A 27,872-nucleotide genomic window follows, 5' to 3' on the forward strand; every position below is an offset into this window, starting at 1 on the left:
CACACTGTAAGTCAACCATGGAATAATGTACAGAAAATCCATCCATGTTGAGGGGGCTTCGTATATGATAAATACGCTAAGCTTCCAACTGTTCTTATAGTGAGACTTCTTTTGTTCCTTTTCCTACTGCTCTATGTTCCAAACATGTTAGCACCTTGTTGATTTTATTCTGATATTAGCTTCACATATCTCTATAAACAGAAGATAATCCTAACTTAAAGAGAAAGATGCTTCATTTATACTCCAGAAAAGATAACCCTAAAGAGCAAATCTTGTATGATAAATGATGTTCCTCACCCAAAAAAAAAAAAAACAAAAAGTTCTTCCCCACATCAACTGTACATACATATAAGTGACTAGACTGATACACTGGTTTTCTCCAACAATATATTGGACTCTTCCACATGATGTAGTAGCAAGGCTTTATGTTGCTACATGGCAAACCCTATTTGGGCCAAAACGAGTAGAGGATGATTTAGGTTGTTGATGGACCTTTTTTCCTAACTATGCTGCTTAAGCCTGCCAATATAAAGTCTAATACTGAATACAAGCATGGAATCAATTGGCACTCATATGGACCCATTGCCAGTACCTACGCATCCACAATAATGGACTTGAGTAGCTCACATCTGGTTACAAGACCCATCTATCTAAAAGGCTAAACAAAAATACTGAAAGATTAAGCAAATACATCGAACTTCAAACTTAAAATTTACTTCATAGGTTAAAGGTTACTTAAACAAATTCTAAAAACCTTAGGTTTCTTATCAGACCATCAATTGAGCCACCATACAAATTTGAATCTAAAACCAAAATATGAGCCATACCAGCCTACCTAATGGTATAACCTAATATTTTGGGGTTCTAAAACAAATATAAGAAATCATTTTTGACTAAAATAGTTGATATCTCCTGACTTGTTGGGCTGTGTCTCTTTCTTCTTACTCTTATTTATCGACTTTCATCTTTTCATCTCTTCCTTCCCCCATTTATTCTGGACTTTTTTTTTTACCTATTTCGTTTTGTAGGGATCTATGTAGCCAACCCCATCAAGTCGGGGGATAAGGCTGAGTTTGTTGTTGTAGTTAATAGTATGTGAGTAAATCCTCTTAAAGGCAATGAATAAAACATGCAGCCATCATTGAAATCACTAAATATTTCCAACTATTTGGGGCTGGCAATGTAAATCCTGTTTATTCTTGATTAACATATGCTAATTTCTGTATTGTTTAACATGTCAATAACAGATATCAAATTAATAAGTTTGAGTAAAGAAAAATTATGTACAGATGCAACAAAGGCTTGGGAATAATGTACAAAATGAAAGTAAACGATGCCAAGTAATTAATTTTCTAAAAAGTTTGATCTTGTCCACCAATCCAATAAAATTGTATGTTTGAAACTGATCACCATATTTAATAAATGAGATATAAAATAAACTAAAAGGTAGAAATCAATCACCTCACGTTCAAGTGGTCAGATTGAAATATCAATTGATTAGCAAATCAAAATAGAAGATAATTAAAACTAAATTGCATTAAACAATGCAAAAGAATTAAACCTACAATCGAAGCTTTGGGAAACAAAAGGAAAATAGTTATTGGAAAAAAAAATTGAGGCTTTTTAGAAATGATCTAAGCCTACAATAAGTAGATTCCAGTTGATTTACATACCAATTGTACCATAGCTATCTCAATAGTGCCACAATAGAAAATATCCTTCACTTTGTGGATGCTCGCATAAGAAGTCTTTGAAAAATAATCAATGGATTTACAGGAAATATTAATATCTTGAATTGTTAGATTTCCATGTTGCATTAATTGGATTGAACTTGTGCCATTACGAAAAGCCATTGTAGTGTTTAGCGGCCCAATTTGTGCAAGTACTTCCCCATCTTTAGTAGCCAAGTACAATTGCAAACCATAAAGATATATGCCGGATAATGAATCTATGAAGTTCGCTGCTGAAAACCCAAAAGAAATCACACCAACTCCATCAATAGCAGCAGTGTCAAGGAAAAGGAGATCTTGAGCTTCATTCCACTTTGCCCCTGATGAAATATATCCATTTGTTCTATTCAAAGCTTTTTGAAACCAACTAGAATTTACAGTGACCATAGGATCCATACTAACTGCCTCTCCATATTGCTTCCCTGTTTCATGATTTACTTGTTGTATGTACAAAGTAGTTGTTGAATTTGGAGTAGCCTCAGTGGATAAACGTGAAGTGTTAGAATAGACGGCAAGAGTTTGATTTCCATCATAGAGAAATGAGAATAAGAGACCATCTTTTCCAATATATGAAATCTGAGATAAGTTTGGAATTGTCAAAAATGCTAGAAAAAGGCTAGGTGCCACCTGTAACATGCATTAACAATAATAGTTGTCATGCTTCTAGCTACATATGATGTATAATAATGAATAAAGATCCACTAACCTTAATCTTTTTTTTTTTTTTTTTGTAGAAATCCACTAACCTTAGTCTGTAGTGTAGAAAAGGATAAGTAGAAAAGGACAACTCAGTCCCAATAAGCGAAGAGCTTAATAGCCTAGCTAAATTCAAAGCCAACGAATTAAGCGAGAGCAATGATTTTGTTGTAGTTTTAACTTGTGACAACGATCCATTAATGGAACTCTCAAAAACCTTCTCAACAATGTACTCAACTCGAGTGGCCTTAACATACCAAGCCGTGATAACTAAACAAGGAATCAACAAAACCACCAATACCTTCATTTCAAAGTCAATACAGAGAAAATAAATTAGTTTATCACTTTTTATCATAGAGAAATGAATAACTCAAAACTGAAATAAAAAAGCAAAATTGAAGAAACAGAAAGGATTATAAAAGAAGCACCAGAGCGATGAACAAACAAATAGGATGCCAAACTTTTGATGGTTTAAGCTTCATCCCGGCCTTTGAATATAACCTATTGATGGGTAGAACCTACACTTGATATTTTCAAATGCAAAATATTAGAATTTAATTAATAGTTACAAATAATGTGAGAGCAAGAAAGAGAGATCAATGAACCCATCATGTATATACAATGTAAAAGGTGCATACTGAAATCCTAATGTAGCATTGCCAAACTATAGTAAATTAAGTTTTGAAAAATGGAAATACATCTTCATCCAATGAAAGAGAAAAACCCAACTGAAAAGATAGAAAGACAACAGATAATAATTATTTTCACTTATATTCAAATACCCTTTTCTTAATGTTTTTTAATGGCTATGGATGAGATCACACCATATTAAAAAAAAAAAAAAAAAAAAAAAAAAAAAAGAGAAGAAGAAGAAGAAGAAGAAGATAAATCTAGAATCACAATACAAAATTTCAAAATTACAGAAGAAGCCTAAAAGAAAATTACAGCAAATACGAATGAATTATAATCCAAAAGCATAATATTGAGAAGAAAAAAAAAATGAAAACAGTAATATAAATATAAAGAACACTAGAATATCCCATAGATATAGATGGTAAAAAATGGTATCCTATAATAATCTAAGAAAGCTATAAGATCAATTAGAGGTTTTAGGGTACATTATGTTTTGAACTGATATCATCCTATTGGTCGTACCAGATAAAAAGGGCCACCAAAGGGCTTTGGGCCTTGTTGTTAGGGACTTTGAGCTTGGGTTTTAGGTGCTCAAACCTGCCCCAATATAGTTTTGCAAATCTTCTATCCCTCCATAATGTTTATTGTATTCATGCAGATCTGTTATGAGCTCTATGTTAATATGGAATTAGAATGGATTGTGAATTTGTGATACATGGCGGCATGTTGTAGATGAGGTCACAATGGAAAAGGACAAAGCCCGACAAGTAGAGACTACGGAGATGAAGCATCTTATGGAGGATCTAATGCATGGAGAGAAAGCATTTAAACAAAGGGAACATGCAAAGGCCCAAAAAGAGATTCTAGAAGGTCAATGTGAACCTCTAAGCATGTCAGAGAACAGCATTGGAGATGATAATTTCAAGGAATTTTCTATAGATAGGATTAATTGAGTATCTATAATGAAAAACCTAACACAAATAAGACATAGCCTACAATGACAATGGCAATGAGAACAATGAAGAGGATGAAATACCAGGAAAAGGGGATGAAGACTAGGATCTGTCACCAAGTTTCAATGACTATTATTAGGAAAGGAACCAAATAAAAACTTAGGTTTGAAAAATAACATGATTTATTTTTCAAATGAGTCCACCGGAAACAGACACCCAAACCACCGGAAATATCAGTGTTATTTCCGGTGAGCAAAACAGAGGCCAAACTCAACTTTTCCCCTTCACCGGAAACAGGCACCGGAAGCATTTGATGAATATTTTGAGACTGCACATCAGTATTTGATGATACACAAGCAGCAGAAAACCCAGATTCACTAAAGAAGATGACGGAATCACCATTTTTTTTCTTTTCTCCTATTTGATAATTCAAAAATCAGTTATATGTGTTGCAATTCATTTCCCATCTATGATGAGCATAAAGGAGACAATTAGAAGAGGATTGCGGAATTGTCAGAACACACCAAGTGTTTGAGAAAAGCTCAAATATTCTAAATATCTTGATGAAGGTGAATGCAAGTACAGATATACATATTATTATGACCTGCTGACGTTCAATGAAAGTCTGAGAGCAAGGAACAAGGTAGCAAACATAATATATGTGTTTCTTTGCTATTCAACAAAAATCTTTAGCACGAAAAGCCAGATGATATTCAATCAATCCTAGATCTATCATCTTACTTGATCGAGGAAGGTGATGATAAAGCATGTTGACAATGATCCTTTTGGGGTCTACAATTGGAAAATTCCTTATATGCAACTATGCAAGTACAGTAAATGTATTGCCTTGAAGAGTGTATCCAAAGCTGAATTTGGAAACGATAGTTCTCCAATATGCTTGCTTTGGCATGTCCTTCCTTATTTTCCAACAAAGTATTATACATCTGACAGCCATGAATGGAGCACATTAATGGTGGGAAGAGAGGTCCAAGGAAGTTTAATTCAAATACGACTCAACCAAAAAGAGCCTGATTCTATGTTTTCAAATACCACATATCAAAGCCAAGTTTCTTCAAACTCAAAGGGATCTGATGCACGAGCATAAGGGACAGCCAAACAAGTCTTAGTCATTTTATCTATCTTATTTAACAGCTATTGTTTAGTATTACTAGTTAAGTTATGGGGAACTCTTGTACTTAATTAGAAAATCCTAAAGGTTAAAGGTACAATTACAATTCCAAATGGCATCATCATATTGGCTGCACTAGATCTAAATGGCTGTAAAAAGACTTCAGAGCATGGTTACTAATTTTTATGCTGTTTAAGCTCTGAGCTTAGGGTTTCAAGCGCTCAAACCTGCCCCATAGATCTGGTTTTGCAGATATTTGTGCTTCCTTTTGATTTTTCCCTATCACTCTTCTTGTTCTGGGTTTCTTCTTGTGTATTTTGCTATTATTTCTATTATTTGTTGTATTATTGATCTTCTTTGTGTTCTACGTCAACAGGTTTAATATTGATGCTTTAATGTGATAATAAATTATACAATATCAACATTATTCAAGAATGCTTCATAGGTCCACCTTGGAGGCCAACCTATCGTAGCCCTTTTTCTGGGAGGTCTTGAGCCTAACTAATAGGCCTGAAGTTTGTCACTAGTCCATCCAATTGTTCTTATGTTCCCTTACAAGGGTTGGTTGCTTGCTTGCTTCTCTGTCAGGATAGATAACGGATTCTATGAGTTCTCTTCTACAGTTGAATTATGGAAAAAAAACTGATTGATTCTCCTGATGGGCCCAATGTCAATTTGCAGTATCAAAGATTCCATTTTTTTTTCTATTGCTTTGTAAGGCTATCAAGGAGGCTCAAATTGTTCTCTACTACTTGCATTTAGTCCTAGTCCTTCAAGTAATAGAAAGAGGGCTTTGAAAATGATAACATCATTAGGGAGAGTCAAGGAGGCGAGATTGTTTCATGCATACTCAACCAGGTTTCCACACTTGACATGATGCTCACTCCACCATCATCATTTGTGATGGAAGTTTAGGCATGGGAGGGGGGTTCTTTTTTTTTTTTTTTTTTGGCAAGGCTTGGGAGAAGAGCAGGCTTCAGAATAACAAAAGAGCTGAAGCTTTCGCTATCTAAATTATTTGATGTAGATCTTGAGTGGTTCTGGTATTCCAAAACTGGTCACAATCAGCCATGAATTGAGGTTATCGATCAGCCTATTTTTGGATCATGAATCAGCCCATAATGCCTATTGACTAGCGTATTTAAAGGATGACATATGATCAGGTTAGAGGGTCCCATTCAAGACATTCCATGGAAGGATTTTCGGGAGCATAAGCTTGCCTTGCATGAGAGGTATTTGTGAATCCAATGCCAGCTCTAGGGACCTTGAACGATTGAGTTGCCTTGTGGAAGTGGATTTCTAGAAGGTATCTTGAACAGCTGTAGGGTCCTTGAAGGAGTTTTACAGATTTCAGTTTTGGCTCCCTTTCTTGTCTCATTCTATGCCTTGGCCGACAAGGTATCAGTTGGAAGAATTAGAAGGTTTCTAGAAGCTTTGATTTGTTCTTTATTTAGGGCCCGTTTGATAACGTTTCTGCCGTTTCTGTTTCAAGAAACGGCAGAAACATAAATTTCCGTTTCTAAAAACAGAAACGGAATTGAAGGTGTTTGATAAGTCATGTTTTTAGAAGTCGATGGTAACCAGTGAAAGAATTGCCACAAGTCGTTTCCAGAAACGGCACTTGTTTCGCCTGGGTCGTTTCTTGAACCATAAATAAGTAAAAATTTCTATTTCTATTTCTAAAAATAAGTGAAACGAAACAGTTTTATCAAACGCTTTTTGCTCCGTTTCTGCTGTTTCTGGAAACAGAAACGGTAGAAACGCGTTTCTTGAAACGTTATCAAACGGGCCCTTAGTTTATTCTCTTTGTAAGCAAGTAACTTTGTTTCAGTTTAGGAAAGTCTTTAGGAAGAAGTAGTTTCCTTTTTACTCAGTTTCACTTTCTTTTGTAAGCTTTTAGACACAAGTTGAGTTAATGAAATTTGAAGTTTCTCTTCATGGCTGACGGAGTGGGATGCCTAAACTATGGGAAGGTCAAAGGTATAAGCCTATTTTTCCCCTTCCATCAACTCTTTTCTTTTCTTTTTTTTTTTTTTCCTTTTCTGTTTTCTCTGTTATCCTAGGTGTTTCAGAATCTGACCAATGACCTTTGAAGAACAATATCATTCCCTGTAGCTGCTGGGTTCTAGGCTCTGTTCAAGGCTTGCGCAGCCATTATCTGAGAGATTTTTAGGCTTCCTTTGAGTCCGTACAGCTCAGCCCTTCATCATGTGTTACGTTCACGTGAACAATGTTTTCTGACTCTTGCTTTACTCTTCTTCTTCAAGCTTTGATCTACATCAATTTTAGTGGAAACAACTATAAATGGTGAAGGGCTGAGATAGCTATTACCTTGAGGGGTGAGATACACATCCTAACTCTCTTCCACCCTTCTCAACCCCTCCATCAGATTCTCTTTCTTTTCTTGTTTTCCTTTTATTTGTTTGCTGTGAGAGAGTATTAAAAGAGAGCTAGAACCAAGACTGTTGGAGGATCAAAGCCTGTCAAGAGATCAGCTTGAAGAACCAGCCACAATCAGAAAATCGGTTTTCTGCAGTCAGGTTTTTTGGAAGCAAATCGAATAGGGGCTGGTTCTCCAGATCTGTCCAGCATCTTCGAGCACCCTTTGGAGGGTTTGAAGACCACCCCAAAGGCCTCTGACCAGCCAAAAGAGAACCACAGGAATTCTCCTTTGGCCTGCGAAACCCTAACCCTGTAGAGTCTGAGTGTTGATTCTGTTAGTCCACTTCAGATCCGAACCAGCCACTGTTGGTGTATCTTCAGCAGTGCTTTGAGGACCCTCGAAATCAGATTTGACTGTGCTAAAGTTTCCCTACTTGTGAGCTTCAATTTAGCCTTTCCCTTAGGCTTTGTTGTTGAGCTATTTGATTTCCAAGTCTGAATTCAGAACTGATATTGATTGAGGGTTGTTTATCTTATTAGGGCTTATTTACCTAGTGTAAACCAGCTCTACATTAAAAATAGGATACCAAAAATAGCATGGGGGAAACTTCTAGTAATAAAATTAACTTCATCATATCTTAAGATCGTGACCCAAGCCCATTCCCAAAATTAATCTTTATTTCAAGAATGTACAGAAACATTAACACATTTGTAATGTAACTTTATAATGGTTTAAAAGGTCCATAAATCCAAAAGGATGCAACCAAATCAACATAGACCATTTTTTTTTTTTTAGGAGTGAGTAAAATCATCACAGATTTCACACAAATCTCAACTATTTTTCATCCAGAACCAGAATATTTGATGTTGGATATGAATAAAATTTCCAACATACCTGTAGGCTGTAGCAATGGCAGTCCAAGACTAAATAGGTGTATACAAAGCAATCTTGTTAAAGACAGTAGTCATCTGGGCAACTCATTCCCACTTATGCCACCAGTCACATTACAATGAGTGTGTTGTGGTCTAGTAGACCTCCAGCCTAAATAAGAGCAAAATGGAAGAACAGAATTCCTACAGCATACCAAAAGGGGCTGAGATAGGTTTAGTTGCATTGGGTATGTACTAACCATGTCCCTGGTTCGACAGAGACAGCAAGCAAATTTTGTAGGGTTTCTTTCCCAAAAATAAAAAATTCAAAGGCTTCACAGGAGACATTCAAATTTTATAGAAAATAAATTCAAATCAACCAAGGAAAGAAACCCTAAATCTGCACTCCATACTTCACACATTCAAATCACAAATCTAGATATGTCGATGACTTTTGAGAGAGAGAGAGGCGACTTTCACCTTCGATCTGGCAGGATCAACAAGGTAAGCTGCAAAAAAAAAAAGGGTTAAGAGAGGGAGGGAGAGATCAAGGTGGGAGAGGGAGTGAAAGAGAGACAGGGAAAGAGATCGACTTACCTCTCCGACGGCAGATATGCGTCGTCTTCCTAGACGGTGGCTGCAACAAACTTCTACCTATTGGAACAACGAACAGAAAACGAAGAAGAAAATCAGTAGGGGGAGAGAGACAGAGAGAGAACGCGCGAGAGAGAGACCTTCACCTCGGAGCACCGACGGCAGATCGACGGTAGTAGGCTCTGCGTTCTTGCTTCAGGTTCTTTCCCGCTGCATATGTTTATATCTCCCTAGCCGTTGCAACAATGAAAGTTTGTGATAGGCTTCCTTTTGTTATGTTTGAGGGTAAAGTACGTATTTGCCCCTCTTAAGTTACAAGGTTGATTAAGCGCCTTTTGCTCCGAGTCAATTCTGAAAATGTAAAACACCACTTTCATTTTTCAGAAAAAGACGCTAAAATAGTGTGGGATTCATTTAAAAACAACAAGAAGTGGAATCAGATTTATCATACAGTTTTTCTCTCATTTTTATTTCAAAAAAATAAAAAATCAAAAGAATTTATTTTTTAGAACGTTACAGTACATAGCCTAGGCTCTCAACAAGTCTATGTGGATTTTCTCATTAAATTTGACTGATCAACTGAATTGATGATTTGATGGAGTACAATCCATCTGTTTGAAAGAAGAGGCCAGATCTCCTGTAATAATCTCACACCATTTATTGAGTGTGGGTGCCACATCCAAGGGTGGTCTCCACACCCCTTAGATGTTGTGAGATTATTACAAAAGAGGATCAGGGTTCTTGAAAGAAGACTTATCACCAGAATGTTCAAGAAGAGACGTGGCTAAGATTTGGCTTGGTAGAGGCATCCTATTGTTCCCAATAGCCAGTAGGGGAGGGTGTCATGCTAAGAGACTGGGAATAGAGATTGAAGACTGATGATGGCAAGATTGACAAATATGAAAGTATGTTTTCAATTTCTGAAGACAATGTTCATGACTCCTAACTTGAGAAGAAACCATGCACGAAAAAAAACGGAATATCATGTTAAGGAAAGTTGACAAAGTTAATATAGATTAGGGAGATTGATTTCTAAAGGTAATGTTTTGGTGCAACATAAAAAACAGATGTTGGCTTGCAAAGGAGAGTGTCATAATGTTCATATAAAGGGATATCAATACTCTGCACATGAGCAAAGATCCAAGGTTCTAGAACATCTTGTAAAGAGGGGCACCCCTGTGCCTATACATAGGGGCGCAAGTCCAAGAGAGGCATGATAATTATTGTGCACACCTAGTATATTTATTAATATATTTTTTAAAATATAATTTAAAATAGGACCAGGCTTATTTAAGTCAGGCTCAGCCTGAGTTGTCAACCTTAGAACCAGAGATCATTCATAATCAATTGGGATCGTCTTGAATTGGCCCAACTTGGTAGATCTCATTATACAAAGAATTCGTCTAATCAAAACTGGCTCTAGCTAGTTGGTTAAGCTTGTAATTGCGGACTAATGGTAGGGTACCCAACCCTGCCGAGCAATATAGGTTATTGTGTTCTCCCCGTAAATTTACAAGAGTATCCTCTCCATTCCAATTTAGGAAGTGTACTGTTTTATTAGGCATAATGATGCAAAAGATTACCCTAACAAAAATTTAAGGTGATCTTGGCGTTTAACCATTAGCGTGAAATGGGGCATATTCCGTTCACAAATGGGATAAAGAAAAGTACATATTGTATGATTTTATATCATACTATCATACTATCATACTATTATATAAAATCATGTAATCATGTTTCATGTCTAATTTTTCACATGACTATTTTAACCTTCATTCTTATTTAAATTTCCTCTATCTTTTCTCATCCTTTTTTCTTTCTTTCTTTTTTTTCAAATTGTTGCTACTTTTTCTATTTTTTATCTAGATTTTTTAAATGTTATTGTTTATTTTCAATTTTTATGTCTTTCCTTTGTTGATACATTTTCTTGCTATTGCTCATCCTTAAATCTCTCTCTCTCTCTCCACGTTGAAAATATCTCTTCATCTTGGGGCAAGGTTTATGACATCAACATGATCTATTCCTCTTAGGTCTTCTCTCCAAGAGCTCGCTTACTCTCTATAACGCCTCGACCCCATTAACCTTGCACAATATTGTCCTCTTTGGCCCATGGGCCCAAGGCTTTAAAACACGTTGTGCCATATTAAGGAGGCTAGAAGTTATTAACTAGTCCAGGAATCTCTCCCTAAGCGATGTGGGACTAAAATTTGCATACCCTCACCGATCTCCCAAACCCCCTCGTACTTGCTGTATTCTTGGTAGGGACATCTCACTGATCTCCCAGGCGAATCTAGTACTTGCCATATTCTTGAGTCTCACACTCTGCCATTCCCTTAGTTCCAAGTTAGCTCTTGTAAGGTTTCTTATTTAGTTCTTTAACTTTTTCTTTCCCTATTCAATGATTTAATATAAGATATACGTTTTCACTCCTTAATCCTATAGTGCAGTTCTTATCTCCTAATAGTTGTTTGTTTTCTTTCTTTTAACTCTCTCTTTCTTCGTCCACTTCCTTCTTCTACTAACATGATTAGTTTATGCTCTCCCAATCCCATATATAATTTGGGTGATTCAATATCTGATATTGGCAATCTCATTCATAAAACTACATCTTCGGTGGCTTCTGTGTTTGGCCACCTTCCTTATGGTATTTCTTTCTTTAGAAATTAGCCTACGGGATGATGCTCCAATGGTATTCTTATGGTTGACTATATTGGTATGTAACAAAATTCTCTTATATATTTCTCAATTATCTTCTCTTTTATTCTTTTTTTTCCCTAAAGATGGGTATCCAGGCTTTCAGCCTAACTAGTCCCACAGGCCCATACTAAACCCACAACCGCATGGATCGGGTCATATCGAAGTTGAATGAGAACCATTCAACTTTCACTGAAAATAGTGAAGAGCACTATACACCCCCATGTGAATGGCCCCAAGGAGATAAGAGGAGTCGAACTCAGAACCACACGCTTCCAGAGGTGAAGGTCCCTTTCTAACTCGGCTACCCCCTTGGGGTATATATTCTCTTTTATTCGTAAATCACTAACCGTATACAATTGTTTTGCTTTTATAGCTTTGTCTCTTCATCTTCCTCTTCTTAATCCTTACTTGGAAAAGAATTCTAACTTCAGCCATGGTGTGAATTTTGGGTATTCAAGTAGGATATATTTTCTACTCCTAAATGGGGTAAGAGGCCTATTTTTCTTTGGCACCCATTTCCAATTTTGTTTCTTTATATTGTGTTTCTTTGCTTTATTTAATAAATGGGCTAGATTTAGATCGTTAGTTTGATTTTCACCATTTCTATTATGTCCTAACAAACACCTACACTTGTATTTTTCTCAACACGTGCATTTGCACATATGTTTTTGCTAGTGTGTGTGTGTGTATATATATATATATATATATCTAACCCCTTATTGTAATGACAAAATAAAAGGTAGATTTGTCTTTTCAAATAATGTTTGCATCTATTTATCAAAATATAATGGGATTTTCAATCTTTGTCTTTGTTAAAACAGAGTATCATGTCTCGGTTATGAGGTCTTACACTTTCTTTTCATGCAGTCTCTCATGCATATATAAAAAGAGGGAGAAATCTCATATTTTGAAATGAAAGGAAGCAGAAGCCATTACTAATGCTTTAAATTATGGAACTTCAATTGAAGAAGGAAAAAAAAGTTCAAAGCAGAGCTTAATTGACAAAGAAGAACAAATATAGGTTTTCCTGACCTTTTTTTTTTTTTTTTTCTTCTTCTTCAGTCTTTGATTGAGTTTCTATTATGTTGATGGCAAGCCGAAGGTGGAATACTAGCTCAATAGTGTTTTCTCTCATTGTTTTGGTTCTATAATTTGATTAATACAAATGCATTTGTTGAACTTAGCCCCCCCCCCCCAAAAAAATGGATGCAATAATTGTTTATTTTATTTCTTTACTTTTTATCTTCAAGAGAAAAATTTGTGTGGTCCTAGTAGGAATGGCTCCATGTGTTGCCCTTGTTCATTATGTCACATGGACAAAAGAAGTATTTACTCCGACTATCAGATAGAGTGGACATGATCTAGAAGCCATGCGTCACATTTCAAAGTCCAATTCAATCCTATAAGGTGTATCAGCATTTCTAGTGTTGTGCTCTAACTATTACTTGTGGGCACTCCCAACTTTTGATTTTTTCATTACGAGTATAGGACCTTGGGGTGTTCCTATCCACTCAACTTTGGGCCTTATCCGAACAGTGATGTCACAAACATTTGGCATGCACAAATAATCATTCTTATGCGTGGGTTGTGCATAAACCAAGACCTCTTTTAACAAATACAATTTTCTAAGTATTTTTATTCCATTATGTAGCATTACTATTTTAAAATTTTAGTTCCTCTTCATGATGATTTTTTTTTTCAAAAGTGTAACTCTTTCATGATTGAGTGATATATTTTAGATGAGGTATTTTATACTATGCTTAAATGTATTTTTAGGTGTATCATATTTTCAATCAAAATGAATGAGATATTGGAGGAAATTAAATTTATAATTTATAAAGAGATAATGCAGTAAGTATACCTCTTCATTTCTAGAAATCTCCCCCTTCCCCATTCATTTATGAACTCGATCATGATCATCATATAAGGATAGACAAAAAGCTTGGTTCGTTTTTTTCCTCAAATTGATTAAACTAAGGGAAAAGGGTGGGTGTTTTAGCAGTGTACCCACCCTTGTGACCATCTCTTTCCTCCTTTTCTTGGAAATGTCTCTCCTCTACCCCTCCCATTGGTTGAGCCACAAGCTCCAGGGAACTGTCAGCTCACCTAACTTCAATGCTTAAGTTAATAAACACAAATTTTAGAATACTTATAGTTTATAAAATCTTATTTTATTTGGGTTTTTAATATCAAAGTTGTAAAGTTGAAATTTAATATCTTCCACCACCACCATTGTAATGCCCTGGCCCCATTAACATTGCTCAATATTGTCCTCTTTGGCTTGTGGGCCTCAATGCTTTAAAACGCATTGTACCATATTAAGTAGGCTGAAAGTTATCAACTAGCCCAGTAATCTCTCCCTAGGCGATATGGGACTAAAGTTTGCATACCCTCACTAATCTCCCAGACTGGTTTGGTACTTGTTGTATTCTTGGGTCGTCACACTTCTCCCATTTCAGCATAGTGCCCCTGTTGTGGCCCCACACACTGTCGGGGTTTGCTCTGATACCATTTGTAACCCTCCTGCCTCATTAACATTGCACAATATTGTCCTCTTTGGCTCGTGGGCCTCAAGGCTTTAAAACGCGTTGTGCCATGTTAAGGAGGCTAGAAGTTATCAACTAGCCCAGTAATCTCTCCATTGGTGATATAGGACTAAAGTTTGCACACCCTCACTGATCTCCCAAATCCCCTAGTACTAGTCGTATTCTTGGTGGGGATGCCTCACCGATCTCCCAAGCACGTTTGGTACTTGCCTTATTCTTGGCTCGTCACAACCACCACCCCCTTCTCGGCCCGACCCAACCCTACCATGATCCCTGCCTCCACCCTCGCCCCCACCACCACCCGCTTTTCGGCGTTAGACCCACCTCCAATCCTTGCCTCTGCCCGCCATACCTTCCCAGCCTTAAACTTGCACCACCACCCTCTCCCAAAGAAATATAGTGAATCTTTATTTTTAACTACAAAATGAATTTGATTTGCTTTCATGCTTGCCTAAATTTTGAACTCATGTTTTTCTTTTACAAAAAATCACATTCAATAACTTAAAATTATATATATATATATATTCATATTCTAATGCTAATCTAATTATAATCGATATCAATTTCATTTCATTTCTTTTTATTTACATAATTAATTTAGGATATATCACTTCCCTCCCCTGTACTTAGTTGTAATATCATGTTCCCCTTTGCTAGTTTGAAAAATATAACTTCCCTCCTCCTAATCTGAAAGATTTCGATCAACCGTTTCATTAGTGGATTGTAAGACACTTGCAGCAAAGATGGCTGTTAGATTATCGTTGGGCATGGATTCTCTCTTCCCCTTTGTGGATTCTTAATATCTTGATTGCCTTTGAAGGAAAATAGCCATGGAACTATTGAAGGGGGAAAATTTTTTGGAAATGGGTCTGCTTGAATTTGGCCAAATGCCCATTCTAGATTTTTCTGAATTTTCTCATCCTAAACTTCTTAAAAGTTCCACAAAATTTCCATTAAATTTTTAGTCTCTTTTCTCATATCTATTAAAGGTTTAACCATTTCCGCCTACAAAGAGAAAGGTCTTTGCAGATCCACCATCTGGCTTGATCTTCTCCCTCCTAGCCCTATGCTTTGTAGCCGATGAGTTGGATTTGTTGGAGATGTGTGGCCTTCGAGTTGTAGGTGATCAGAATGTTGGGGAGGGGAGTAATATTTCATCAGAATTCATATCAATTTTAATTTTGATTCTTTTTGTTCATAAGTTAATTCGCTGAGATTGTAATTCTACAAAGTTGCAAACCACGTCGTTGAATCGGGTAGAAATCGTCTGAAATTCCCATCTGGTGCAATTCCATGCAATACCACCCCTAGCAGCTGACACGTGTAATATTCTATATCCAGAGTTCAGATTAATCTACCATAAACCAGTGAAAAAACCGGCTTCAAACCGGAACAAACCCATTCGATTCATCTTTTCAAAATAAAAGCTGTAATTCGTTCCCTCTTTCTCTCTCTCTCTCTCTCTCTCTCTCGATTCTCTCTGTCTCTCGGCGTCTCTCTCTCGACCTCGACTCTCCCTCTCGGTTCTCTGCAAACCCTAACCCTGATTGATCGAGGATATCAGGAACTGAAGCTCGAACTTGTTCTTCTGACGTGTGTTGAAACCCGAAGGAGAAATCGTTCTGGCCGATATCGAAGGTGTACAGTGCCTTGGAGAAATCCTCTGGTCTTGGCAGATGATTCTTGTAATCTGCGTTTGAAAGAAGAGGAATTTGATTACCAAATTTAAGTTGAAAGAGGTGAATGAGAGATTAATTTACCAGAAGAGAGGAGTTGTAGAGATCGAGCTTTGAACTGTTGGAACTGAGAGATCTGGATGTCGAGATGGAAGGGACTGTAACCTCCTTGCCGGATTGACGCTCCTCCTACTGCGAAGTTCGCCCCCTTCCTGAAATTAGTTCCCACTAAGTCCAGGTACGCGCTCAGATAGGGTAGTCCCAATTCCTCCGCTGCACAGCAGTGCACAATCTAAAAACTTCTTTTTTTCTTTTAGTTTTAGATTAAGGAGGAGAATTGGTTCAATTTGTGTTGGAACCTTCAAAGATACAAAGAAATTTGATGTTGACTTTCTTCTTCCATTGTTAGGTTAAGTGTGATTGTCTGTTTTCAATTCGTCTTAGAGGTTCTTCTGTCTTCCTTATTCTTAATGGCCAACAGTTTCTGCTATTAATTGTGGATATGGTGATTGTACCACTGGAGAAACCTTTAATTTATGCATTTCTTTTAATTTCCTTTCTTCCTAATTTGTATGGATTCGCGCAAATATGCAATGCGATGTGGTAGACTGGTGGGTAGAGGTAATGAATCATAAATGTAGCGATGATTGAGTTCCTGATATCCTCGATCAATCAGGGTTAGGGCTTGCAGAGAACCAAGAGGGAGAGTCGAGATCGAGAGAGAGAGAGGCCGAGAGACGGAGAGAATCGAGAGAGAGAGACGGAACGAATTACAGCTTTTATTTTAAAAAGGTGAACCGAACCAGTTTGTTCTCTAATGATTTGGTTGAAGTCGGTTTTTTCACTGGTTTATGGTAGATTAATCTGAACCGTGGATACAGAATATTACACGTGTCAATCGCTTGGGATGGTATTGCATGAAATTGCACCAGATGGGAATTTCAGACGATTTCTACCCCGTTGAATCCCCAGACCTAGCAAATTCCATATGTACCTAAACAACCACATATTCCCAATAGCCACACAACATTATCCCTGAAGAAATATCATGAACCAAAAAACTCCAACAACTATCTCATCAGCCAGTAAAGCCATGAAAAAATATATAAAACAAATGGTCATTCTCGTATGTTGTCGAGCAGGAATAGAAGGACTAAGAATCAATCGTTTGTATAGAAATACGAAACAAAAAAAAATCTATATTATGTAAAGTCTTTACTATTATATGTAGACCCATTAATTATTGAGCCCATTATGAGATGTTCTTAATTTCAGGGTTGCTCCTGTTCCAATCTATATGCCTATTAGTTGAAACCCTAACAATTGTATAGAGAAGAAAACTATACAAAGAGAACAAAGAAGACCGACAACAGGAGAACAATGGCTATGGAGAATACTTCATCAACCAATATCGATCAATGTAAAGTCTTTATATTTATGTATATTATTCATTGATTCAACATGCGATCTTGTGCTTAATATAAAAAGAACTGCATTAATGTGCAGAATGAAGAAGCTAGGAAAGGAAAAAGAATCCTACATTATCAAAGCAAATGGAACAGCAATAATAAGAAAGAAACTATGGAGAAAAAATATATGAGGAAGCCTCCCGAACCGGAAAATGGACGAATCTTTGCTGTAAAGAAATCTTCAGATACTTTTCTGCAATTCTAGATAAGAAGAGGAACATTTTATACCGTTGGGTCTCATATAGCAAGGTGTACTGAAATTTTAAACACCACAAATGGTAAAGACTTTATAACCTTTTTTTTTTTTTTTAATAATAAAAATATTGCATATTGTCCTAAAGCAAAACAATAATACAAAAGTTGGTTATCAAAAAACAAATAATACAAAAGTTTATTATTAAAAAAATAACATAAAATAACCGGCAACCTTTCATGCCTAGTGGGTTAAAGGTGTCAATTGATTTGGTTTGAATTATTTGATTCAGTTCAAGATAAAAATGTATTAACTAAAATCCAATCGAACCGAGAATAGGGACACGATTTAGGAATCAAAATCAAACCAATTTGATTTGATTCGGTTTTAATTTTTATTTGATTTTATTTCAATTCCATAGTAAGTTTAGTTCCTATTTCAAGTGTTTGGAGTCTTTGGAACAACTTTTTTTCGTTTTTTTATTTTTGGGTAATTTGTAGACCAACTTCTTTCGTTTTCACAAAAAAATAAAAGTCATATTCCATAAAAAAAAAAATTTTAACATTGGAAAAGAAAAAAAATTTATCATACACATTGATTGAAATAGTGAGAAAAAAAAAAAGAGAAATTCAATTCGATTAAACGAATTTATTCATAAAACTAAAATCGAACTGAACCAAAAAAAGATTCCATCCTTTGAAAACAAAACCTAACTGATTTACATAGCTTTGATTTGATTCATTTTAAACGACCAGTTTTGAATTCAATTTTCAATTTCAATTCTAAGTTGACACCCTTTAAGATGGGGTCACCTTTGTTGGTCTTTGTCCTTCTGCTCCAATTGATGGATCGCACACTACTTGGTCCTTTCTCTTTGGATCATCATCTTCTCTAGAGGGGTTCAACATCCACTTCTCTTGACCTTGTTTGTAGATAAGAAGCCTTGTTGTAACTCGGCAGTCACTGAGAGGGGGGGTGAATCAGTGAGTCTAATTCCGATCCCCAAAAACCTGTCTGATGTTTGGCCAAGAAAAACCTGATATACCTGTCCCTGTTTGCATACAGTCGTATGCACACTTAGCCTCTCATAGGCACTTCCAAGTATGCATACCCATTCCACATTCCACGCACTTCAATATAAAATGCAAACAACAAGCACCCACAACACAGGGTTTTTACGAGGTTCGACAATTTACCTACATCCCCAGAGTAGTGCCTGTAAAGGCTTCGTACCTACTCAATACACTACTTTTGACTGCACCCACACTCAATTTTCTCAAGCCGAAGTTGAGATGGCACTCGTAGTGCCGATACAATGTGTAGCACCCATTACACGGAAGCACCCACTCTCGGTGCTTAGCACCCATAAACACCCACTAAGCACACAATAAATAATACAATTAAATTGGGCTTATATTAATGCCCTACAGTCAAGCTCTGCCTAGCATATGCATCCACAACTAGCTAGCATGCTTACAGTTCATCCACAACTAACCTAGCATGTATACATTCATCCACAACTAACCCTAACATACATACATACATGTAATGTAAAATCAAAGGTTAGAGAATCTCACAACCAATTGCTTGGGATGACTGGAAACTTGTACTGACAAGTTTGGTGCTCACACCTTCTCTCTCCTTGGCTTCTTGCTCTTCAAATCAAACACATCCTTGTTTTCTTCTCTTCTTCCTTGACTTTGAGTTAATGTACCATTAACACACTTCAACCACCTCTTTTACCTCTTTTAATGGCCTAAGAACATTTATCATCAAGAATGTATGTTCATTCAAGGACCAACAAAGAGGGGGAACCAAAATCATAGCCTTTCTTCACTCAAACCTCATTTTTCTTGCCTCCATGGTGTAGGGCTTGAAAAAACAAAGAAGCTGCAACTTGGTTCACCCAAATCCGAGTTAAAATGAGGGAGATATGACCATTTGAAGTTGGAGCAATGAGATAGCCTGAAATGGAATCTTCGTAGGGGTGGCGTAGGCTACACCGGCGGCGCGCGCAACAAGGGTGAAATATGACCGTAGATCTCATATAAAAGATCTTGTAATCTAAGCTGTCGGATTAAACCAACGGACAATAGATCCAAACCATTAAATTTGAATCTAGATGACGTCATCATGACGTAGGCGCTGACATCGTCAGAAGTGTTGTCGATCTATGATTGGTTGCTTTTCCGGATTTTAAGGGAACTTGTCTCCCACTCACAAAAGAGAAATGCATATCGACCGTTGGATCCGAATCCTCCATGATGGCTTTAATCAGATTTCACGATATCATTAAGATCGGAATCTTTTTATACCTTCTATACACGCGCGAAACACCACAACATATCTTGATAAGGTGTAGCACCAGTGCTTCAAGAATTATGCACCTAACCAATCAAATTCTAAGCGCAAGCATCTATCTCGTCCATGTCAGCGCAAAATCTCAGCAGCCTTTGGATGGGCATCAAGCCTACGTGGTCGAATCTTGGCCATCCATTTCACTTCCCTTTACTCCTCTTTATTACAATCAAGCCCTTACCTCTATATGTTTCAGTGCTTAAAGACCCCTTGCAACTCAGACCTTCAAAATATTTAAATTACACAAAAGCCCTTATAATTTTAAAAATAAATTCCGAAAAATCCACCAAACACCGGGAGCAACTGATGGATTTTTGGTTTGGAATTTCGAACCGACTTTACAGAAACACTTATAAATTTTTCATATGATATCCGATCAAGATGAAACAAAGTGCGTTGGAATCGTAACTGGATGCTCTACGAATTTTCAGAAGACTCAATCATCTGAATCATCCATATAAAAAGACCAAAATGCCCCTACATATTTCCAATGACGTATCTTTCTCATACGGAATCGGAACGTGATGAAATAAGAACCTTTGGAAAGATTGTATTTTTGTCGTACTGTTCCATGTAGAACACTTCCTTTAAATAATTCATCTTCAATGCCGAAACTGCCCTCGACTGCCAAAAATGTTGTAACTTCTTCATACGGTATCGGAATATGACGAAATCAAATGCACTGGACTAAGTAAATTACAATCTATCTTTTTCATGAAGAACCAATCTTCCAAAAATGTCATTTTCACTACCAAAAATTTCCTTGATCGTAAATAGGCTAATTTTGCCAGTTTTGACCCAGAAACCCGCACCACCTATTAATGATGTATTAAACCAATCCATGCATACCAAGTTTCTCTGTTATTTCATCGGTGACACTGGACACTGCCATATCATCATTTTCATCCACGTCACCCAAATTGGCCACATCATCACCGCCACGTGGCCGAGTTGCCAACAAGGACAACCATAAAACAACAAGCCTATCATTCATTGCCCCTCCATGTAGTGGATGAAGGACATCTTTAGAGAGAAACCTGTGTGGGTTTTTTTTTTTTTTGGGGGGGGGGTGGGGGTGGGGGGGACACTGGCCATCGTTTGATTTTGTAAATAGCTCTTGTAGGCTTAGCTTGGTTGGGAGTGCCATATGTAAACCTTGTACTCTGATTGCCCCTACTCTCTCCAAAGATTACCTCTAGTATGTGTGAAGATTGAGGACAAAGAGTTCTTTCATGTTATGCTTCATTCGCTTGGGTAGTTTTCTGCTGATGGTCATATTGAAGGTGAATTAATTATCTAAGGATTTGATATTTTTATTATTTTTCATTATTTTATTGATAATATTCTATTGCTAGCTTCTAGCCAAAAGAAATATAAAAAAAAAAAATGATACAATAATATCACAAAAAAACAGAATGCCTAATCTCAGGATCTTAATATAAGAGATGCCATTAAGTAAAGAACCGATGCTAATAAGATAGATGCCACGGTAGTCTTTGTATGCATCTTTCCACCATCCTTCCTTAGAGCTATAGCGTCATAAATTGGCCAGCAATTTACCACCACAAAACTAGATATAAGCAACTGCACAAATACTTCCCTAAGGTTCCCATCTCTGAAAATTCCTGCTAGTCCTTTTAGTAATGAGATCAAGTTGATAATGGCAGCTGTTGTTAGTGGTACAAACAAGGGTGATGCAACTCCAAACTCGAAAATACCTTGCTCATATCGCTTACTTTGTTCGTCATCGATCACTTTGCTGGTCACATTGAATCCAAATGCAGAGATACCAATTGATTTAAGAAAGAAATCAATGGATCCCAATAAGTAAGATGAGATTCCCCTTATCATCCACATTCTTTGATTGTTCCACCACATTTGGATTGTTCCTCTTGCTAGTAAGAATTCTAGTAGATCTTGTGCATAGGCTCCCAAGAAAAGGAACATGTACAGATAGAACCAAGGCTCTGATACCTGTTCATTAGGTTCCCCATATATCCTCTTTAGAGTTTGTTATAAAACGCATGGTTCCTAATGTTTTTATTGTAATAGAGGTCCTGAACTATACTAATAAAATTATTTACTTCTTTTAAAATTTTATACTAGTTTCCAAAATCTGATTAATTTTAAAGAAAGAAAGAACACTACCCAGTAGGGTATCTATGCCTAAAGATAGTCATGAGTGCTAAAAGATCACACTGAAGATGCTCATGTGCAACCCAACCATTGGTAACACATGCTGCATGTTAACATGTATTGTGCCAGCTGGTAATGTTTTTTGGACCAATTTTAAAATTATAATAAAATGGTTAGGCCCTTAACTTTTCAACCCAAGCCCAATCCTAGGTTTTCTTTCGAGTTGGGTGCTGGTGGGCTTGGCAAACCTGCCAAATCTCCCTCCTCCAATAATTATAGTGGGGGGAGGTTTGGCCAGGCCCATTTGTGCTCAACCTTACCAATCCTACCAATGCAAAATGAGTGAACACTATTGTATACCTCTGGAAATATGGAGACACGATTGATGAGAGCCAGCTGCGGAACAAAGGCATAGCATGCAACAGGAAAGGACCAAATAGGCCAAAATCCTGAATAAGCATAAGCAAGGCCCATTAGAGGGCCCATTGAACGAATACCAAAGGTGACTGGGCTGTACTCAGAGAAGGCTACCTCTAATAGGCCTACAGACCACCTCTTGATCTGGCTCAGAACATCAATGAGGTTGATAGGTGCATCTCCAAGGAAAGCTGATCTCTCAGGATCACAAAACACTGATTTCCATCCCTCGCAGTGCAGCCGATAACTGGTGTAGTAGTCCTCTACCAAAGATCCGTATCTGAAACCCATCTGCACATTTTAGAAGAATAATCTCATTACGTTGCTAACATGCGTCGACCAAAAGATTTAAACATTGATACCGACTTTTGCTATCAACATTTTTTATTTTGGACTTTGGATTATGTGTTTCAGGTTTGAGATCCAATCCATTTTAACCGGGTCTCCATCTGGTTCAGGTCAAAATTAAATTTTGAGTAGTGGTGTTGGTTTAATTGTCAACCACGGGCTTGGGCGTGAAAATTGTCTGCAGCCACTGCACCGGTGCACTTAGCATCAGGTGGTTGGGAGCCCCTTCAGGCGTGTACCTAGATGGTCTCAGCCGTCGGATGTTCATTGCACCTCATCACTCATTGTAGACAATTTGAACCTCTGGACCATACGCATATCCCTAGCCCGATCAACCCCTCCTAAAAATAGTTCAGAAAGGTATCGGGCCACATGACCCTAGCCCAATACAAATAAAAACTGGGTGGGTTTATTTATCTTTTGTCAAGTTGGCCTTGGCCCAAATTGAATATTCACCCCCCCCCACCACCCCCACAAAAAAAAACTTTTGGCTCTATCTAACTTCCCTTGTGGCAATTTCAAAACAATGGAGGAATGCCTTTTCTGAAATTTTCTTTTTCAAATATTTTCCTCCCCATTTTAAAGTCATGGTTCATTTCAAATTCAACCCCGATCCAGTTTAATTTGGTTCATATGCATGAGAAATATATAACCTTACCTTAATGCCCCAGTTGGTCTGATTCTCATAGTTGCAACTTGCCACATTGTGAGCCAATGTTAAAACTGTTTCAGACCGGACCGGCTTGTTTACGACATGATCCGGGTGTAATTCTTGGGTCTCAGGAGACAATAGCGATGATGGCGGTCCAAAAAACGCCCGTCGACGGAAAAAGGTTCCTGTGCCAACATGGCAAGCACCAGCTAGGCCATCCATCCCTTGTGGAATAATTTGGAACAAACGCTTCATTTCACCAGCGTAGATATCATGTTTGTTAATCCCATGGAAATGCTGGGGGAATTGAACAAAAGCTAGTTTCGACCCGAGTGTAGGATCCGAGAGATAGCATAGCACCCGAAGAAGAGTTTTCGGATCATTTGAGTACATATCGCAGTCTAAGGTTAGAAGCACTGGTGCATTTGTCATGGTAGCTGACACACGAAGCTTCAACAAACACAATAATTAGTTAATTAAAGTGATTTAATAATTGCCTAAATGTGAAATGAATAAATCAAATCCGAAATGATAAAGTAAATCCGACAATCATGTGTCCTTATTGAGTTGTGAGAAATTATCTACTATTGGTTTATATGTTGAGTGGTATAAAATTACAAATTTGATATTGTGGGTTTGAAAATCGTTCGGTTTTGATTCGATTTGAGTTTTTTATATATTATATTTGAGCAACAGAATGTTATCCTGTTGGCACAGGGATACACTAACGCTTGTGATAGCATCTTTAGTATAGGACAACACGATCTTTCCACTCCTACTGTGTCTAGGCATTGACACACGAAAATGGACAACGTTCTTTCTTTCATTATATTTTAAATCAAATCAAACTAAATCAATTGACAACCTTAGTTATGGGTGTAAGAAATCCCCATTGTTGTTTACCAAAAACAAAACAAAAAAGGGCCCACTCCTTATACTTTAACAGACCAATTTTAACCTCCCATTAAAAAATGTTTTAAGCTGAAATTTCAAAACAGTTTTAACCAAAAATAACAATAATAACAATACCTTTCCTCCTGTGCCTGCACCTTTACCTTTGTTTGTATTTTCTTTTTCTGTACTTTTAGATTAAACCAAAAAGGGACATTGATTGGATGTTGCATAGCCATGAAAGTCGCACTACCAAATAGAGAATACTACAACTAATAATAATTTTAAAAAAAAAAAAAAAATGTTCATCCCATTGTCACGTGGTTGCATGGCTCATGTGTCAACGCAAGATTCAATGAGGGGGTACATACGGACATAGACAGGGGGTGGGGTTTTAGAGTTTCACTGAGGTGGGGTATCATTTTACTACCCTCTATATCTTAACACAGGAATCACACGATCAGGAAGCGTTGATTTTCCTTTTCAAAATAGGCTGGGTTGATTTTCCTTTTCAAAATAGATTTAACTCAACGAAAAAATAATGTTAACTTGCTAAAGAAGAGTCTTTTATTAATAGAGTACCTTTCAACCAATCAGCAGCCACAATCCCTGAAAAACTGTTGCACTACCCTGATTATATAATAGTGAATGGAATGAAGAGATGCTTACTAGGGCGTTTAGGGCACCAGCTTTAAAATGGTGGGGAGAGGCCTTGCTCTTCTCTCTGGAAACATACACAAGGTTTGGCATTTCATGGCCCCTCATGTCCTTTTCTCTTCCATTCTCTACCAAAACCTGCACTTCATTATCCATCGTCAAGAACAAATACTTAAAAAGAGTCTAAAACCTAACAATTTACTACTGACCCACAATATAGGATCCCTCAAACAAACCTGAATCACTGCTGGATGATCATTACGAGTAAATCCAGCCGTCCATTTGTCAAAGACGTCGCGCTCCGCTACACTGGCAATGTACTCATCAGGAACACGCCCTCTATCCATTGCACTCTCAACCTTAGATTTCATGGTTTCATACATTGTCTGCAACATTTTGTAACCACAAAGAATCAATAATTCACTCTCTCTATGGTAATACACCATAACTTTTTTTTTTTTTTCAAAAACAAAAGTTATTAATGGCTTGATTAATTCCCTTATTCATTTTCTCAATTTTCTCCCTTTTGGGTGGAGGATCACATGACTACAAATCGTTGTACTAATTGGATGATGGCTTGTATAATTTTATGGTGAACCAATTTATGAGAATGATCAATTTAAAATCTGTAATAAAGAATTAGTGTGATTCCAGAAGTGCTTTATTGGATATTCCTCAATGTTTTGACTATTCGTGGAACGTGACATATGCTTTTAGAAAAAAATCAAGGAATTTCAGGAATCCTACAAGATCAATCCGTTTTTTAAGACTGATTTTTTTCTCAATCTTAAAATCTCCTTTCTCCGCATTCCTAATTGGTAGCCTCCGCCTTATTCAGTATGCCTTTAACATGACACTGAATCATCTTTGAAGCCCACTAAAATAAATGATGATTTGAATGATCATTTCATCTCTATGGGTTGGACTCACCGTATAAGATTTGCCTGTACTAACTTTATTCCAAAAAATGTCAAACTTAATATGTGATTGATCATTTGGTCCTTGTTTTCTTCTTTTGCCTCGTCTAAGTTTTTGTGGTGCCTCTTAGCTTCTCGCTAATTTTCTTGTATTCAACATTTTTTTTCTTTTAATAAGTTATTTTATTCAATAAAATACATTCCAAACTCATTAATTTTATTGCAGTTATTAAGTTTTCCATTAGAAATCGTACCTTCATCTTCTGAGTCTCAGTGCACCTGTGGGTGGACTTGAAATAAGCATCAGGACACCTCTCTTCTATCCTCTGCTCCTTACAGAAAGGCAACCAGTGGGTGGCGAACTTGGCTGCTTCCATGAAAGCAAACAGAGTAAGCTCCGAGCCCCCATCATCTGAAACATAAACTGAGAGCTTCTCCACTGGATAATCGTAAGCCATCACCGATAGAGCAGTGTTCACTACGTTTATCGGTGGCTCTTTGTATGGGTCGGCTGTACATATAACTATGTCCACCGCCGGAAAATCCCTCTCCTTCACAAAACGAAGGAGGTTTTCCGGAAACTCCCGACGGCGGACTGGACGCATCCGGAAGGATTGATTGGTGACCCACATAAAGACGAAGATGGCATCAGAGAGAAGAAAGATGAGGGAGAGGAAGAAGGTGATGAAGGAGGTCGATTGGAGGAGAGTGAGTGAATGATGATAGAAGAGTGCAACTATGGCACACGTGTAGACTAATGCAAATGCACGGTTTAACCACGTGCGACGCAAGGGCTGAAGAGTGTGAAGAGGAGGAGAGATGGTTGTGTTCATCATCTTGCTAGGGCTTTCCATCTCTTGAACTAATTTGCAGTAGTTCCTCTCCACCACTGAAAGGCAACCCACTAGTACTCATTATTTATAGGCACATTTGAATGACTCGTATGTGTGCATCCAATCATGCTAATACTGTTGAGGATTTTTTCTGCCACCCAATTTTATCAAAGAAATGGAATGATTTGTTTCTCTTATTGGTTCACAAAATATTTTTAAATTTTAATATTTTTTAAAATATCTTTTTAGATTCTATTTCTTTGAATGAGACTCCAGATAATAACAAAGTTCTTGCAATTTGATATTGCAATTCGATAGCACCAAAAATTTTATGCCAAAAGACTAGTTGTTTGGACCAATAATACTCAAAGAGAATGACATCATATGAAAAAAAAAAAAAAAATACTGAAACTCTATAAGAGATTTGTGAAGGTTAGGATGGAAATGATTAATTTCTATGAAGAAAAACTGTCCTTTTACATAAAAAGTAGGGAATAAAATTACCACTTTAGGGCCCTATCTATTTCTATTCTCCCACAAGGTATGAAGAAGAAAAAAGCCCTTGACGCAAACCATAACTAATGATTGTCTAGGTTCACCGCCACTTGCTCAGATACGGACGTTAATGGGCCCATTACCTTTTACTTAGGCCCAAAAATGAGTGGTGTACAAGACATTCTAAAGGTGACTAGGTGAGTATCATTTACGCCATGTAAATGAATAATAATTGGTGTCGGCCGTTTGATTGCGTTGGGGTTAGGGACGTTTGATAATGCTAGATTTGACAAGTGATGAAATTTGGATGAGGAAAACAACCGGCTTCCCATGTCATATGAGCAGGTTTAGTCATAGCACGTGGATCAGAATGATCCACTGTGTATTGACATACTCATAGAAGAAGTCAGACTGTTATGATTAACTGATGGGCATGATCAACAGCTTGGGGTTAGGGACGTTTGATAATGCTAGATTTGACAAGTGATGAAATTTGAATGAGGAAAACAACCGGCTTCCCATGTCATACAGCAGGTTTAGTCATAGCATGTGGATCGGAATGATCCACTGTGTATTGACATACTCACACCACGCCAAAAA

At 37.2% G+C, this 27,872-nt stretch overlaps 1 protein-coding gene and 1 pseudogene across 2 annotated transcripts; both read right to left on the reverse strand.

The window, feature by feature from the left end:
- LOC122081864 overlaps nt 1-9,295 on the reverse strand; it is a 14,652-nt pseudogene extending 5,357 nt beyond the window's left edge.
- Nucleotides 9,296-21,210: 11,915 nt separating this feature from the next.
- Nucleotides 21,211-26,853, reverse strand: LOC122081865 (cellulose synthase-like protein G3). 2 transcript variants are annotated; one of them, XM_042649221.1, is made up of 7 exons: nt 26,199-26,853; nt 25,264-25,413; nt 25,040-25,165; nt 23,486-23,929; nt 22,594-22,770; nt 22,423-22,511; nt 21,699-21,900 (listed from the first exon to the last, which is right to left on the reverse strand). In XM_042649221.1, exons 1-7 carry the CDS (start codon nt 26,796-26,798, stop codon nt 21,834-21,836), a joined length of 1,653 nt encoding a protein of 550 aa, XP_042505155.1. In that variant the 5' UTR covers nt 26,799-26,853; the 3' UTR covers nt 21,699-21,833. The 2 variants fall into 2 exon arrangements, with proteins under 2 accessions (XP_042505153.1, XP_042505155.1); XM_042649219.1 differs by having other exon boundaries at nt 21,211-21,900; nt 22,423-22,770; nt 26,199-26,852.
- Between the last annotated feature and the right edge of the window lie 1,019 nt (nt 26,854-27,872).

The sequence above is a fragment of the Macadamia integrifolia genome, chromosome 6 (genome assembly GCF_013358625.1).
Source record: "Macadamia integrifolia cultivar HAES 741 chromosome 6, SCU_Mint_v3, whole genome shotgun sequence".
NCBI lineage: Eukaryota > Viridiplantae > Streptophyta > Magnoliopsida > Proteales > Proteaceae > Macadamia > Macadamia integrifolia.

What these genes read in the sequence shown, in the direction of transcription:
- LOC122081865 (XM_042649219.1), bottom strand. Translation starts at nt 26,798, where the DNA reads ATGGAAAGCCCTAGCAAGATGATGAACACAACCATCTCTCCTCCTCTT. An exon ending in CTGGTGCCCTAAACGCCCTA is followed by an intron (nt 23,930 to 25,039) that starts GTAAGCATCTCT and finishes TGTTTGTTGAAG; the next exon opens with CTTCGTGTGTCAGCTACCAT. An exon ending in GTGTCTCCATATTTCCAGAG is followed by an intron (nt 21,901 to 22,422) that starts GTATACAATAGT and finishes CCTAATGAACAG; the next exon opens with GTATCAGAGCCTTGGTTCTA.